Source organism: Amblyomma americanum, chromosome 1 (assembly GCF_052857255.1).
Source record: "Amblyomma americanum isolate KBUSLIRL-KWMA chromosome 1, ASM5285725v1, whole genome shotgun sequence".
Classification (NCBI taxonomy): Eukaryota; Metazoa; Arthropoda; class Arachnida; order Ixodida; family Ixodidae; genus Amblyomma; species Amblyomma americanum.
Window position 1 is genome coordinate 388431609 of NC_135497.1, and position 16049 is coordinate 388447657.

Consider the following 16049-nt stretch of genomic DNA (forward strand, 5'->3'; position numbering starts at 1 on the left):
AAAGCAGTCGAGAAGGCGCGAAAATCAGTGTCCCAAGGCAAGGTTCAGTCTTAGTAGAATGTCTGTCACTCGAATAGGCTTACCAATCAAGACTGAAAACGGCGCGAAAAACGGGACAATATAGAGAGAAGCAACACACACAGCACCGAACTTACAACTAAGTGCATTTCATGCGAAAGTGCAATAAATACAGGAAGTACACATAAAATAAACTAAAAGAACACCATGATATAAGATTGATACTTTTGCAGGTCAATATCTAAAAAGGCTATCTCTTTTCTCGATAAGCTAAGAGACGGCACGCTCAAGCACTTGTCACCTCTCGTGTGCATGACGAAAGCTTCGTACAGTTTTCGTTTTTGTTGGCTTGCGTACGTGCGCAACACTTTGCTTCTGTTGAACTGGGAGTGCATTTGCATGTTGTCACATGCTTGGCAAGTGTGATCATGAACCAACTGGCCCAACAATTATCCCTTTTGAGGCGTACGAAGATTTTCCAGATGTCCACTGAGCCAAATTCGTGCGCATTCAATGGAAGGATGAGCAATATCGTGATTTTGTAAGGGCGCCTCATTTTGCCCTCTTCCGTGAAGCAAGTGCCACATTTAGAAGCTTTAAATTTCATTAGATACTATTGTGTCTACTTTTACTGACTTCAACGAGAGTGAAGCCAGGACAGTAGGGAATTATTCGGTGGTATTTTCTATTTGATATGTGTAAATAATAAATAATGGCGACGATTTGCAAATATCTGTCGCATTTAGCACCACTCGCTACATTTTCTATGTAAATGGTTGTTCCATCATTTTTTTCTCTCTTTAGTATCTTTCGTACCTACTTATGGCTGAAGATAAGCATTTTAAATGAATAAATAAACTGCCTTGATACAGGACGGGTGTTGCAGTTTATCTCTTGAAAATTCAGAAACATTTAATGGCTTCCGTGCGCTAAGACTACATAATGGTGCTTGAAGAAGCCTAAACCAACAAGACTAAGGGTGTCTCACCTGAAGGCTGCCGTTGCGACAAGACTAGAACAGTACTTGTTAAAATGGGTGCCAAAGACACGTCCGTTCGTAAGAACGTTGACACGGTATTGAAGAACTTCGAAATTAAACCGCTTGTAGTCCTTACCAGCGTTTCACTTGCGTTTTTTTTATGCGCCTAGGGTATCCTCTGGCAAGCCGACATGTCATTTTTGTCACATTTCACAATTATTCTCAAAAATGCTTTTTATGAATGCACAAATTAAAGAATAATCACTGGCTTAAAGGTACCCCTTTGTTATATAAATACGGCGTCCACGCTTCTACTACGGACCAATTTCTGGCGCCTTTCTTTGTGCCGATCATTCCTAATCTCAAACCGTGTTTATGAAACAAATTAGGACTGGGAAGTGTTTTTACTGCGATTTACCTTGCTTTCACACTGTTTTCTTTATCATAAACACAGAGCAGAAATTACAATTCCGAAGCTGGAAAGACAAGTAAACGCATTTGTAGGTGAGTACTAGTGGCCCCTTTAACAAAATGTACGAATACATCCAGCACAATTTCCAAACCTTTTTGTTCACATTTACCTGTTATTGTGCCGTTTAGGTTATTCATAAAAAATGACTTGAGCCATAACTGGGTCTAGAGTGTTTGAGTTGTGCTTGCCGTTACATCGATCACATTTTTATAACTACTGTCAGTTTTCACAGGAATTTCCACCGCGTTACAAGTGTTATTTACTATTTATTTGCTTACAGATTAGGTACATCACGGCGGATATGGCAAGTTCCCCTAACACCTGGTTTCGCTTTTTTAGACCGAACACTAACAACCGTTCGTCCCACGAAGTGTTGCGGACGTTTTGCAACTCCGACAAATACATTTTCTTTGTTGAAGAACAACAATTTAGTCTTTGTAATCTGTTTGTTTCTAATCGCAGAATTCTCCTATCTACTGCGAGCATTATGCGAAATGTACAAGAACCGAACGTTCAAGACATACCTTGGTGTGTCCCCGTTCGTCATCATACAAAATCCCGAAGACGCAGAGGTAAGTCAAGAGCCACGTCAGTTTTCTTATTAGTGTAAATGTGGGGTTTGAAATCTTAGCTCATTTGTGGTGTTTACCATTGACGGGTGTTAAGTGAGTGGCACTTCGTCTACATAGCGCGGGTTCGGGCTAAAGCAAGCTGAAAGCACAGCCAGAGTTCGCCGCGCGCCTGCGCTCTCGCTCTGAGGGAAGGAAGGCGCAGTTATTTGAGAGAACAAGTGCGTATTACACAGTAAACTACATTGCAAAACGCTGCTAAAACCCCCAGACCTCAGTACAACCCATAGCCCTGCCCCAGCACCCGGAAGCGGGTCCACGGAGCCGCGCGCGCAAAGTAAAAACAAAACACGCGTGACGGCACACCCAAGGGCGATCAGATGCCGCACGGCCAATCAAAGGGTTAAATCGCGCTCGATACAAGATGAGGGAGGATGGGGAATGCGCGGAGCGCATCTTGGCGAAGCAGGTCGCGCGTCGATGGCTCATCGCGCGTCGTCACCGGCAATGGCCTATGATGACGGAGAACCAGACGAATCAGGACCTCTCGACCCTGAAGCGTCAGCGCCGCACATGCGGTCAACAGGACTCCGTTCAGGTCCAGACCCTAGCATACATACAGGTGCGCGCGTTAAACCGCCCGCGTTCTTGGTCCCCCCGGCAAAGGCCGGGGCCCCCGGGAGACGAACTCTACGCACATTTCTGCTGCCCGAGTCGGTGGCGGTCTCAGCGTTCCCTTCCCGCTCGGGACTTCTCGCCGAAACAACGCACCCAGCTGTCACTCGGAGTGGAGTGACACAATGGGGACGCCAGGGCGAAAACGGAAGAACGGATAGGAGGGTGATTCACGGCGGTTCTCGAAGGAGGTTCCCTTGGAAAGGAGGACAAGCCACGCGGACACCCGCGATGGGTTTCTCAAAAGAGCGAAAGGTCAGCGGTGGGCGCGCACTCGGGTCACTCAAAAAGCCCAGTCTCCATACATTTCGTTAAAATGCCTGTTCTATCGAGAGCAGCAACAAAACGTAGCGATCTGAAAGCCCCTGAAGAGTAGCACACCACTGCTGCCTTAGCCTTTCAACGCAAGCAATGACATAGAGCATCGGTTATTGAAGTATGCATGAACACTATGCAGATAACGTGTTTAAACGTAATCATAAGGAAGTTGTACCAACGCGTAGACATATAACCTGCGTTGGGTCGTGCGTAGCAAAGCTTCTGAATTCATATAGTTTGGTGCCAGTATTGTAACGGGAGTAGAGCCGTGAAATCGTTGAAGGAGCGAGCGGAAACCGAAGAGATCAAATGTTGTACTCGCAAGGTACCCGCAGCACACATCGGACGTGTGGCACGTCCCCGTTCTTACTAAAGGCTTTTCAACGTAACAACATCGACCTAAAAGACATTCGACTCCAGGTGCGAGCAGAGATGGGCAGCCTCACGAGGGCGAGCCCTCATGAGGGCATCCTCACCCTCACCTCATGAGGATTTCACTCTGTGAGGTGAGAGTGAGCGAGGCTGGGAGGATGAGAATTCGTGAGGGCGAGGGTGAGGGATGAAAGCCATGGTGATGTGAGGCGAGGAAGGGAAGACACGACGAGGTGAGGGTGAGGGAGTGCAAAATTCACTGTTTGAAGGCCAGGGTGGTGGCCCGAACTGTACTCCGGGCTAACGCTTTTGTGTGTACAGCCCTTTATGAATTACCGTTTTAAAGCGCTACTTCTTAGGGTGAATATTCCCGGGGAAGACGTAGTTTCTGCCCTCTAGAGGTACACGAGGCCAACACGAAACGTGGGTGCCGCACACCTTATCCGCCGTCACGATGTATTACATCGCCGAAAAAAAGAGCTCGTCTAACTCAAAAACCTTATTTTTACAAATTGTGTAAAGTATTCGGTGAAACACCCTGTAATATGCGTTAACATGGAGCCATTGCCTAGGCTGTGCGGGGGGCTGCAATTCTAACGGGAACAATGGTACCGGAGGCAACATTTTTATTATCAGCCCCGAGTCTGCCGGATGATCAGAGCGTAGAGTAAAACACATAGAAATTATACCTGGTAAGGCTGTTGACTTCCCAAGTTCTAGGCCTTCTTTGCCGGAACGAAGTCCGATTTCAGCTCAGTGAGATTTCACAGATTTCGCTGCGCCGCAAAAAAATGCTTTTACAAAATTCCACTGTGAAATCAAAGCTTGTTGGCAGCGTTGGTGTAGAATTTTTTCATTCACGCTGTGAGTAGTTCAGTACAGTCATCTCTTCTTTCTATTTTCTATTTTCTCCGGAACTGCGGTACAGGAAAGTGGTGCCGCAGTGTGGTGGGCATAGCCGGCCACTGCAGTCTTGCCATAAAAATAAAGCAGCAGCTTAACCACCTTGGTCTGAATCATAGCTCGCTCGTTCTTTATTTTAAGATGTGCTAAAAAGGAAAAAAAAAGTTGTACCGCTCTCCAAATAACATGAACATCTCTTGGTTTATTTCTGTCCCTGATAAGACCTGTGACTGCGTAATCACGCACTCGATTTTATGAACCATATTTCTAGCAGGCATGGTAGGGAAATAACAATCAGCGTTTGTGTAAGGCGTAGACGTGGAAGCAAAAAATCACGGGCTGTTTAGCTCGGGGTTAACCACGAATTATTGTGCGCTAGCACCATCAGTCCTGTTTCGCATGGTTTGCCTTGACTTTCTATGCTGTTGCTTGGCCTGAACGTGCTTACTTTGGTTGATGTATCATATGATGTAAGTTTGCGTGATATTGCACCATTTTCTACTTGTGCTGCCGTAGAAGCGGGGTACATTCACAGATACCCGGTAGTCCTGATTCCGCTACAGGCACAGAGGTGCAGCGGTTAAGCTACGCGTCATTGCCCTGCGATGGCAGGTGCTGCCATCGGTGGGGCTTGTGAGACCTATGTTGTTCCTGAGAAATCTCTCGCGACTAATCATTCAATTGAACTGCCACGGTGGGCAGTTTGCTCACAATCCGATGGACAGCTTCTGATTACGTCACAACGTCACGTGACCAGGGTGGCCGACGTGCTAGAAGCAGACTTCGGGCAGAAAGACAACCACTTTTCGGCGGATTGGAAGCGCTAGAGGACTAAAATGGCAACCACAGGAAGATTTCAATGAGACTCGAGGAATTAGTGATTGCTATTATTCAGCCCGAATGCTGCATTTTAGTGAGCTGTTCGATTTTCAAGTGGCCTCAATAATGTTTTACTTTAAGCGACCGCATAAGAGCCTCACTGCAGCGGAGAGCCGGCACCGCACGCACCGGGAGAAGACACTAAAGAAATAAAAAAAATTAAAGCTGGGTAAGCGGGATCCAAACTTGCGGCGACACTAAAAAATCAGTTCCGCTGGCCGCTGCTTCAGACAACTACGCCGTCGCCACAGCTTTTTTAGGCGTGATATTTAATGCATTCAAAATATATTCTATTTACATTAACTAAATTATTTACAAATCTTTTAGGAAACGCCACAAAACACATCGCAAAAAAGACACAGCAACAGGGCAGTAGACACGAGGTAAGGCTGAGCGCATCACCAACAAGTGCCTCTCCGGTCACGAGTCGGTTGGTTCATACACTTCCCCGAGAACAATCAGTTGGGAGAAATCTTAACTCCCTGCCTGTGTCGAACTGCCAAACTCTCATGCGGTGCTTGCAATGCCGTCGTATTCGTCACGTAGCCGCGTTCACGCGTGTTGTTGCAGAAAGTGCCAGTCTCTCACGCTGTAGTTTAAAAGCGTAGTCTTCATCATCTTCTATCCGTGCGCGTGGAAGCGTCATCAGACGCGCATGCAGCAAACCGCACGAAATGGCGGGAGATTAGAAACAGCGAAATTCAGAAGACCCCGTGCTATCGCGTTCGCACTAACGGCGGTGGATACGCAAGGTAGACTGATAGTCTCCGGCACTACCATAACGAAATCCTCGGAAACGGCAGAAGAGGCGACAATCGCCCTTGCTATCATTAACACAGAAGCTACTACCATACTCAGCGACTCTAAATTTGCCATACGCAATTATGCGAGGGGCAGAATTTCTCAGGCAGCAATGAGCATATTGGGTCAAACTAAAGACTTAGACAGAATTATTGAATTGATATGGGTCCCGGCTCACTCGGGGAACCCTGGTAACGAAGCGGCACACATAACAGCTCGAGGACTCGTCAGCCGAGCAGGGGACGCTGTCGTTGCTGAGAGTTTTTCGAAGGACGGCCTATCATCTTTTCACGATATTACTAATCATTTTAAACTTGAAAGGAGGATATTCCCTCCTCCAGACAAAGCCTTTAATAAGGAGCACGAGACCACTTGGAGGTGACTCCAGACGCGATCCTTCATGACGCCTTACCTGTTGTCAAAATTCTACCCTGGTGAATACGACCCTGCATGTACAATATGTGGTGATTTACCCACTTATGATCACCTATTGTGGAATTGTAAAGAGGAGCCGCCCCCGAAATCTCTAATATAGGTTCCTACTCTCGAGCAGTGGGAGGCCGTGTTGGTCAGCTCAGACTTGGGAGTTCAAACCCGGGTCATTGAATGGGCTACCCAGGTCGCTGTCAGCCGTGGACTGATAGCCACCTAGCGCGGATCGTCTGCATTCTGCCTTTTCTGACGAATTAAATGTTTTCCAATCCCATCCGTGCTATCGCAGTGTCATCGGGTAATGGTAATTAAGGGACCTATAAAATTTACTTGTTCTTAGTCTATTCTGTGCTTAGCACTTATTGTAATTGTCGTGGTAAACGCTGCTGAATTGTTTTCTAAATATTGTTGCCGTACATTAGTTTTTGTACACAGACACAACAACGCGCTGACTCATTTTAGCAGGTCATTTTAACACAGTGGGCATGGCAGCAGCAAACGAGGCGGCATGCCCACCAAACCTTTTTGCTTTGCTATCCAGGTTAGTGATTCCAAATCTGCACATTGCTGCAGCAGTGACGATCGCTTTCTAGTGCCGCTGCCCTGCCCACTTTGTGTTCAGCATTTCCTTTCTTGTGTGATTGCATTATCAAAAGATCTGTTGTCTTGTGGCGGTGTTGAAACTAATCCTGGCCCGATTGAAAAACAAATGCTATCAGAATTGCTAGAAGACCAGAGCAAGATTAATTCAACAATGGAGGGTCTGCCGGCGTCTCAAAACATAACTGAGGATAAATTTTCCGGTTTAACTGAGCGAATTCATGGTATTGAGAAACAGTTGTCGGGCCCTTAATGTCTTAGCCAAGAAGGTAAAATACATGGAATCGGCAATATACGAACTTCAGGTGCAGCTTAGTAAAGGTAGGAACCAGACAGATGATTGAGAAAACAGAGGCAGGAGAAATAACCTAATCATTTACGGAATAAAAAAGCTTATAGAGGTGACTAGTGAGGATCTGGAAAAGGAAGTTTTTGGTGTTTTTCTGGAACAACTAGGTTGGACAGTGAGTGCTGTCTAAAGATGCCACAGGGTGGGTAAAAATGATATAAATAAGGCGCGACCAGTCATTTTGCAACTCGACTTCCGTGAAAAAATGTCAACATTACGATCATGCCAGTAACTCAAAAACACCAAAATCCGCTCAAAATTCAAACACCAAAAAATCTCAAAATCATTAGCTGAGGTCTTTTATAAACGAGTTAGGGGAATATGGAAAGAATTATGTAAAAGCTCTGAGGAAGAGAGAAAAGAGGGCGCCAAGCTTTAAAGCTAATTAACGATAAGCTAAGCTTTGGTAGCGTACTGTATGGTTGGGATGAAACGAATTCGCCTCGCTTTAGGCTTAGAAAGAAATCAAACTAATGCCCGACTAAGAGATCCCTGACCCTGAAAATACTAAATGTTAATTGTAGAGGTGTCATAAACAAGACAACTGAGTTGGAGGCTCTTCTGCTTTTGCATGGCTTTGAAAAAGCGGCTTTGACAGAAACTTGGCTTAACACTACAGTGTTTGAGAGTGAGTTCGCTCCCGCTGGCTACAGTCCGTACCGAAAATACCGTGATGGTGGAGGTGGAGCTGTCAGCATTCCGTTTAAATCATCCCTGCGAATTTTATCAATGCCTGGTGTGCCCAATGTAGAGTGCATTTTTGTACAGCGTACTATGGAAACGTTAGATAAGTTATTGGAGCAATGTACAGGCCCCTAACTCTACCGTTGCCGGATTAGACGAATTGAAAAAATATTTGTGCGCGACTGTTAAACCCGATAATCGCATTATACTGTCAGGATATTTTAATTTGCCTGAAGTAGACTGGTGAAATTTTTAGTTAAAAAGCATGACCCCCAAGGTGAAGGTATGTTGGGCGGGCATTGCTTTTGGCTGCTACTTACTGCAGATTGTAGAAGAAAATATCATATTTCAGGTAAATTCGTCAATAATTCTCGACCAATTTTTTGTTAGCGGATCAATTACTGCCAAAAGGAATTGCCAGATGGTAGATGGAATATCGGACCACAAAGCAGACTCCGCTTTAGACAAGAAACCTAAATATTCATCCTATCGAAACTTTTCTCGAGCTTTTCTCGAGATACATTATAAGTATGTCGGACTCTTGATCACCAATGACCTCACTTGGACTAAGCACATTGACTACGTAATGACTAATGTTAATTGCAAGTTGTTCTTTCTGAGGAGAGCGTTGAGACTTTCTACTCATTATTTCCGACTACTCGCATGCAGAATCGCAATTCGGCCGCTACTAGACTATGCATACTTTAATTGGGACCCTTTCACTAAAACTTACACTAATAAGATGAAATGGTGAAATGAAAAGTAAATCGCTTCATTTGTAATAAATTTGGACGTAAGTCAGTGACCGAACTCTTAACTAAAGTGGACATGCCACCATTAACGCAAAGAAACCGTGTGTCACGACTAAAATTCCTTTCAACTTATTAACAGCCACTATCTGGTTACGCCACTAGGCAAAGACATAGCCGCCAAATAACGCCATTTACCACGCATAATAAACGTTTTAAAGTTTTCTTTCTTTCCACGAACCGTAATTGAATGGAATCTCGTAACCAATGCCCAACTTTAGATATCATCTATGTCCTCATTTCTTTTCATTATTTTTTAGAAATGTGTTCTCTATGCTTATTTCTCAAAATTTTCAAGCTACGTTATTCTTTCTTCTTGTGTTCATTCCCTGTGTTATTACGTTGTTTTTACTTATCTGTATTGTACCCTGTTAAAATCCCCAGTGGGCATTGCAGTATAAGAAAAAAAAAGATAGATAACACTGAAATGTTACGAGTGCATGGCACATGTATGCATGCAGTGCGTGCCAGAAGTAAAGCCCGAGTGATATCTTAGTGCTCTACTCGTAACTGTCTCCGTTTTGTGCCACGTATTAGCTCAAACAGCTCACACGCACGTACCCGCACACACAACAGTATAAGCATCTAACCTCTCGTTCAGAAGAGCCTTGAGGGCTTCTCTTGTATGTTTATTACTCAGTAATATAGCCAGAAGTCGCCGACTAGAAAATATAACTCGGATTTTAAAACGACCGTCAGTGAGGGTGAGGGAGGGGCGACAATGTGAGGGCGAGGGAGGGCCAGCCATTTTTCGAATTGAGGGTGAGGGTGAAGGAGGGCCGGATAACTTTTCAAAATGAGGGTGAGGGGCGGCCATGAATCCAAAAATGAGGGTGAATGAGGAAAAGTAAAAATGAGGGCATATGCCCACCTCTGGGTGCGAGACGAAGAGGGATGAGATAATTAGGTTGCTTGACACTCTGTTGGAATGAGTTTCCTACTATGGTGGGGGATATTATTGGACATCCTCCGTTTCGTTGCAAGGCAGTTATACCCAGAGGAAAGCTATTTGCTAAATGAGGCATGAGAGCGACGTCTATATTTCGTAGTAAAATTTTGAACCTATGTACCAACTTTAGGAAGTTTCAATTACAGAAAAATCTGCCTGGTTCAGAAAAAAATAGCAAAGCTAGAATTACAGTGAAGCAGAGAAATACGTTCAAGGTCACTACGGTAACCGGCATTGGAGGAATGCGAAAGAATTGACGCCGCCTCGTTTCACTTTGCCCCTATTTTCCTCTCTTTGCCTCTCTTCGCTTCACTCGTCACCTCTCTTTCTTTCACTTGTGCTTCTCCTCACATTTACTCGATTAAGCATTGATGTAAATTCGTCCAATTTCCCAATTACCACAATATTTTTTGTCTTACCTAATCAAGTTCCATCAATTGCCCATTTTGAGTTTTAAACTTGGCGCCACTCTTCGTTTTCAAATTTGGCGCCACGCGTTGCTTCCCCCCACACTTCTAATTTTTCAAATTTCGCGCCACATGTTGCGTTGGCTCCGCCCACTTTTTGGACATTTTTGGCTCTAATTAATTAAGTAATCACTCTAGCGACATAATTTTTTTGTGCAGCATCCTCACGCCATCCTCTTTCGATTACAACCATTCGTTTGGCGCTACCTCTTCTAAGTTCCTCACAACTGCTGCGGACACGTTTTTGACACGACCTTGTCGACATAGCCTAGTAAAGCTTTTAATTTAATAATAACTATCAATTAAACAACCTCTTTTATATCAAATATCTGAAGCGAAGTTCACTGCTAGTGCGGAGGTGTTCTCTGTAAAACGACTTTTCTCAATCTTCTGCATTATTCCTTAGAGTGGATGAAGGACACTGATGTTCAAAACAATTTTCTACCATCGTATATCGTCTATGCGGGCCTTAAGAAACACGCTTGTGACGCAAAACAATTTTCTTAGCGTACTTCCCGGTGGATTTCACATATGAAACTCCCATATGATCATAAATTTTATCATCAAAGCTCCAGAATTGGTCAGCTCTTTACTTGAAGTATCGGGGAATCATATACTTCTCTTTGAATATGCTCATTACTGTACAAGTTAAGAAAAAAATTATAACAGGTGACAGAATTCATCTACATAAGTACGTATACGTCGAAGGGCTGCTAGCAAGCAGCATCTAGTTAGAAATATTGTTTTCTGCTTTTGTTAAAGAACATAAAAATGCACTCCAGTTTCAATTCGAAGAACCATAAGTTCGTTTCAAACAGCGAAGTTGCTGCTAGCTCGAGCATATACGAGAAAAATAGGACAAATCACAATGTACTTGATCGTGTGCATAGCGCCGGAGCGGGTTTACTTTTCTTAGTCCTCCGATATTCACATCCGAATGTATAAAATCAGGACATCCTTATATAGTGCAACATTAAAAAAAAGAAACTAGATGCCGTGAGTTTGGCTGCCGACATATTTTAACCGGAACCGTAGCGCAGAGCACCGTAGAAGTGTTTTTTGCACACCTACGAAAACGAAAATGTTACAGACAGGCCAACAAGTTTACAAAGTGTACCACCGCCCACGGACCTAAGGGGGGACGAGGTTTTCAAACTGCGATAGTTGAGAAAAAAAAGTCTTTAGATATTTTTTTGAAAACCCCCGTATCTGCTCGTAAGCCTCGGTTGCTATGCTGTCCTGAAGTTTCATATGTGAAATCCACCGGGAAGTACGCTAAGAAATTTGGTTCGTGCAAGCGATGACAATAGATATCGGGGAAATACCCGAAAATTGTTGTTTTCCTCCTTTCCAGTTTTTTTACTGGATGTCCACTTTGCACAGCAGATTTATTCATGACTGTTTTACCTATTTTGACTCCGTTTGTTTTGCTGCACTCAAAAAGCTCCGCTCTATGTCATTACATTCTTGGTTTTCCATTTTGATGGATTGTAGATTGTGGTGTGACGTCACGTTTACATTCATAACACGTCTGTGCCAATTGCTTTGTAAAAATGAAAACAATACTTTGTTTCACGGAAACAAAACAATCTAAGAATGTCATCGCGCAAAGCATGCGCTCAGAAGGGCAGTGAACGTTGAGCCAATCTATCGCAGTTAGTCTAGTCTGCAGGAGCTTCACAAGGTGTAGAAGAGGAAAAAAGTCGTGTAAAAAAGATTCGCCATATACAGTGCGGAAATTGCCTGCACTTTAGTTTGAAGGAATTGATAATGTGAAGAAAAAGTTTCAGCAAAATTAATTAAGAAATAAGAAAGTGGGTCTTCAAAGCCGCGTTCCTCTAACCACGAACGCTCGAGCGCGTGGCTTGAACGGATATTTGCGCCGCTGAGCGCTGGCCGCTGGCCTCTGGGTGCGAGACTATGGTGCCCGGTGTGCTTGCGACCCTAAAATAGCCTCGGGCCTACCGGCCAACGCTCACTGCCAATGATGTCAGTCCAAAATGGGTGCTTGAGCGTCCCTCTTAGGTCTGCACTGGTCTTTTGTGTGAGCATCGTTATGTGGCCGCTAGATCAATCTGTTTTTATTTATTATGCTAGCTTAAGACTGTAATTACTTTATTTAAATGGTGTGGTTGAAGACAAGAAGAAAGCACCCAAAGCGCATATGTTTATCGCGAAAATGGAAATAAAACACACATTGAAGGTTCCCTCGTGCCTAGGAAAACGCAGAACGGAACGCAGGAGCATTGCATAACGGTAAGTCTCTGATATAAAAAACTCAATTTTTTCGTACACACTCTGTGCAGGTTCTTCTTTCAAGCACAGAGAATCTTCGGAAGCCGTTGTTCTATTCCTTCACTATACCCTGGCTGGGGCCCAGAAATATGCTTTACATGTGAGTCGATTCGTCTTTCAGCCCATGGGATTGACACTTGGACCTCTGGATAGAGCCTAGAGGTCCTACTTGGTGCATATTTTGCGCAGATTAAGGGATGATGTAGACTGCAATGCCGTTTGGCGCTCTCTGAAAACTTTTCCAGAGAGGGACATTTACGTTAATACTGAATTCACCTCATCAACCACCATGAGCAGTATGACCCAGGCTGGAATGGAATAGCTGTGAATGTTTTGTACAATATGAATAAATAGCGGCTTGCACGAGGGAACTGTACTCGAATTAGATGAGGACGAAACGCAAAACAAGAGCGATAATTTTGAGGAATAGCCGGTTTTCTGATTATGAGCAAGCTTCCCCATTTTTTTATTAAAGCCTTCGGAAACAAACCTCACTGCGAATAACTTTTGTGGGCTTAAGAGTACTCAAATTTCAGCACGATGACAGCACTAGGTCTCGCAAGTGGAGGCTCACGTGAGCCTCCACTTGCGTTGTCCTGGCTTCCTTAGGGCGGTTTTCCCTCCGCTGTTTACAATGTTCACTGACACGAAGCAGACTAGTTTAATAGGTCACACAGGTCCGTTTTCTAGGCGGCTTTTCATAGTTCTCTGAGCTCAAGGAGAGACGATGCTTCAGAACGAACAACTTAACGAGAACAGGCTGTTTTACATCTGCACAAAAATTAAAATTCCGCAGGAAGCGTTGGCCACACATGCCCTCGAGTATGTCCGCACTTTTCTCTAGAGAGCTTTCTTCTTCTGTTCAATTAAACCGACTGCTTAAAACATAGAAATGCGCCACAATCGAGGATATAAATATAATGCTTCAGAAGTCTCGAATGCATTATTATTGCATCGTAGCATTTCTGCAGCGCCAATGTTGCGTTTAACGGTGTTGTACTTTTCTCTTCCCCTAGCTCCTCCAGCCTCTTTTCCTTGCGATCTCACAAGCAACTACTCTTCTGAATTTATGTTGGCACTAAAAGCTTCTCGAGCTGTAAAAGTGTATCGCATCTCACTAATAGTACCTACTGAACCTCGTAATGTTAACATGATCCATGAAAAACGCAAGAGTAGCGGTGGAGTGCATTGCTCGATACATGCACAACGAGGTAGACAAGTTCTCAAGGTACTTTATTGACCTTAATTTCATTTTGATGTGTTTGCTAACTGCAACTGAAGCTCCTTATTTAGTATCCTGTGCACCAGCATTCGCTTGACATAGTACGGAGAAAATCTGCTTTTTCGCAGTTTAGCTTTGAGCCCAATCAAATGCATGTGCGCACCAAGTGGTGGAAATATCAACTTCACCGTCCCGTTCTCTCCGGACAGCGCGGACAATGTGTGGCGCTACAAGCGGAAACTGCAGATGCCTGCCTTCCACTCCAAGACGATGGAGAAGTTTATGGCCGTTTTCAATGAACATGCGGACAGCATGAGCGAGCGTCTAGAAGAGGCCGGAAACAAACGAGAGCTGGCTCCCATTCACGACATCACAAAACGCTGTGCGCTGGACGTCATCGCAGGTAAACTTTCAAAGCAATGCTCGTTGTTCAAGCTGACAGAAGAGTGCATGAGATGCCTCTTAGCTTTGTCTGTTACTTTTTAAGGAAAATTACTGTGAAAATAACTCTTGTAAACAGTGTGACTGAAGCTGAACTCTTCGCGATACTACATTTAGCTGCTCGGTGTTGGTCGCACTGTTCAAGCGGCTTCCTCCTGGATGATTATGGGCCACTACGTAAGTAATGTATGTAGGGTTAGAATTACAGAAAAGAAGTAGGACTGCGCGAATGGACTACGCATTCCTCCCTTTTTTCTGGAATGCACCAACTAGCCCGCAAGAACGTTCTATAATTACATTCATGCGAATCACAAATAGTCCCCTTTTATTGTGTGCTCTTATTTTCCTTCAGAAAAAAAGTGCGTTATGAACGATGTATGCGAATTCAGAGGTGTTCACGTATTCCATTAGCTCCCCGAGAAACGTAGTCGAGAAAATCTGAACGTGACTGCACTTTTCTTCCCTTTTTGAAGAAAAGTATCACAAAACCTATTCATCATAACATGCTTATTTGGATGTCATATCTCCCCTAAAGACTGCCAAGAGAAGACACCAATATATGCAGTCAATAAGTTGTCATTTACTGCTTCAAGGTTGTAGATGACGAGGGCATGTTCTATGGCTCCCCAGGTTTCGCTGCGCAAATACCTTTGGTGTTTCGAGAACAGGCGTGTGTTATTCGCCCGTGCTCGAATAAACCTACACTCTATAAACACAAAAGAAGTAAAAAACGAGTAAGCTGTTCTGTGGCTCACTTTCGTTTCAAGGGGCAGGGTATTCTGCCCAATATCTGCGGAAGGTTGCCATCAACAAACATAAAGAATACTTATAGTTGGCAACAAAAACAAGTTCCCTCTTCAAAAGATGCGAATTTGTAGCAGTTGCGAAGGTTTTAAACGAGGTTTTGATGTATCCTTTTGGTAACTTCAAACCTCAGGTGCCGTGTTTAAAAACCTCCTTCCATTGCTAAATCAATCACGTTACTATGCTTTGCAAATGAAATAAGCCTCCGTTGCCAGGATTAAGCATTTCGTATATTTTGTGATTGATATCTGCTCCGGAGCATGAGCAGCATACACTGCCCCTAAAAGGGAGTGCGCATACACCGCCCCTAAAAGGTAGTTTTGCATAAGCCAACTTTATTAACAAAACTTCCAGGTATTCGGGCAACAACTCCGCTACACTTGTAAAACAGGAATTACTCGCTAAAAGCAGCAGCAAAATTTTACTGCAAGTACAAAATCTTTGTGGCCTTTGCTTATGGATCCAGGTAATCTGCTATCTTGTCGTACCATAGGATTTTTATACCAGGACAGGGCGTCGAACCGAACCCTCCATGGAAGTGAAAATCGGAATAGGACGCGTATTTCTACCGACACCGAAACTAAGACGCCTTTTTCCCTCCAGTTTGCAACTTGCTCCGAACCAGGTCGAATTTGAGTGTAGGACGCATGCAAGAGCCGCTGCCCTGGACAAGACTTATCTGCGGTTATTCTTCGCCTGTAGAGTGAGCTGCGGCGGGCCAGCCCGCCGAGCGCGGATGGCAGATGTGCGCGCTCGCCCCGCGAGGACTCACGGGGCTGTCTCGGTTGTGTCGCGTAAGCACACTCGGGTCCAAGTACACCATACGTCACATGCGCCACATGCGTGGAAAATCACACAAACACACACGCACACACTGTTTTTGTTGTACCGGCGACGTTGCACCACTGCAGGGTTAACCGTTCCGAAAGGACTCGGGATAGGACTGAGCCCGCTTGGTTGGTGCAACAGGCGGGACTTTTCTTTTCGGACAGAATAAGAACTCCGATCGCA

At 44.5% G+C, this 16049-nt stretch overlaps 1 protein-coding gene across 1 annotated transcript in view; it reads left to right on the forward strand.

The window, feature by feature from the left end:
* LOC144115701 (cytochrome P450 4C1-like) overlaps positions 1 to 16049 on the forward strand; it is an 80493-nt gene that overhangs the window by 40794 nt on the left and 23650 nt on the right. The window contains exons 2-4 of the mRNA XM_077650174.1: positions 1932 to 2041; positions 12583 to 12671; positions 14003 to 14196. Of these exons, the coding sequence (XP_077506300.1) occupies positions 1932 to 2041; positions 12583 to 12671; positions 14003 to 14196 (393 nt within the window). The remainder of the gene's footprint in view (positions 1 to 1931; positions 2042 to 12582; positions 12672 to 14002; positions 14197 to 16049) is intronic.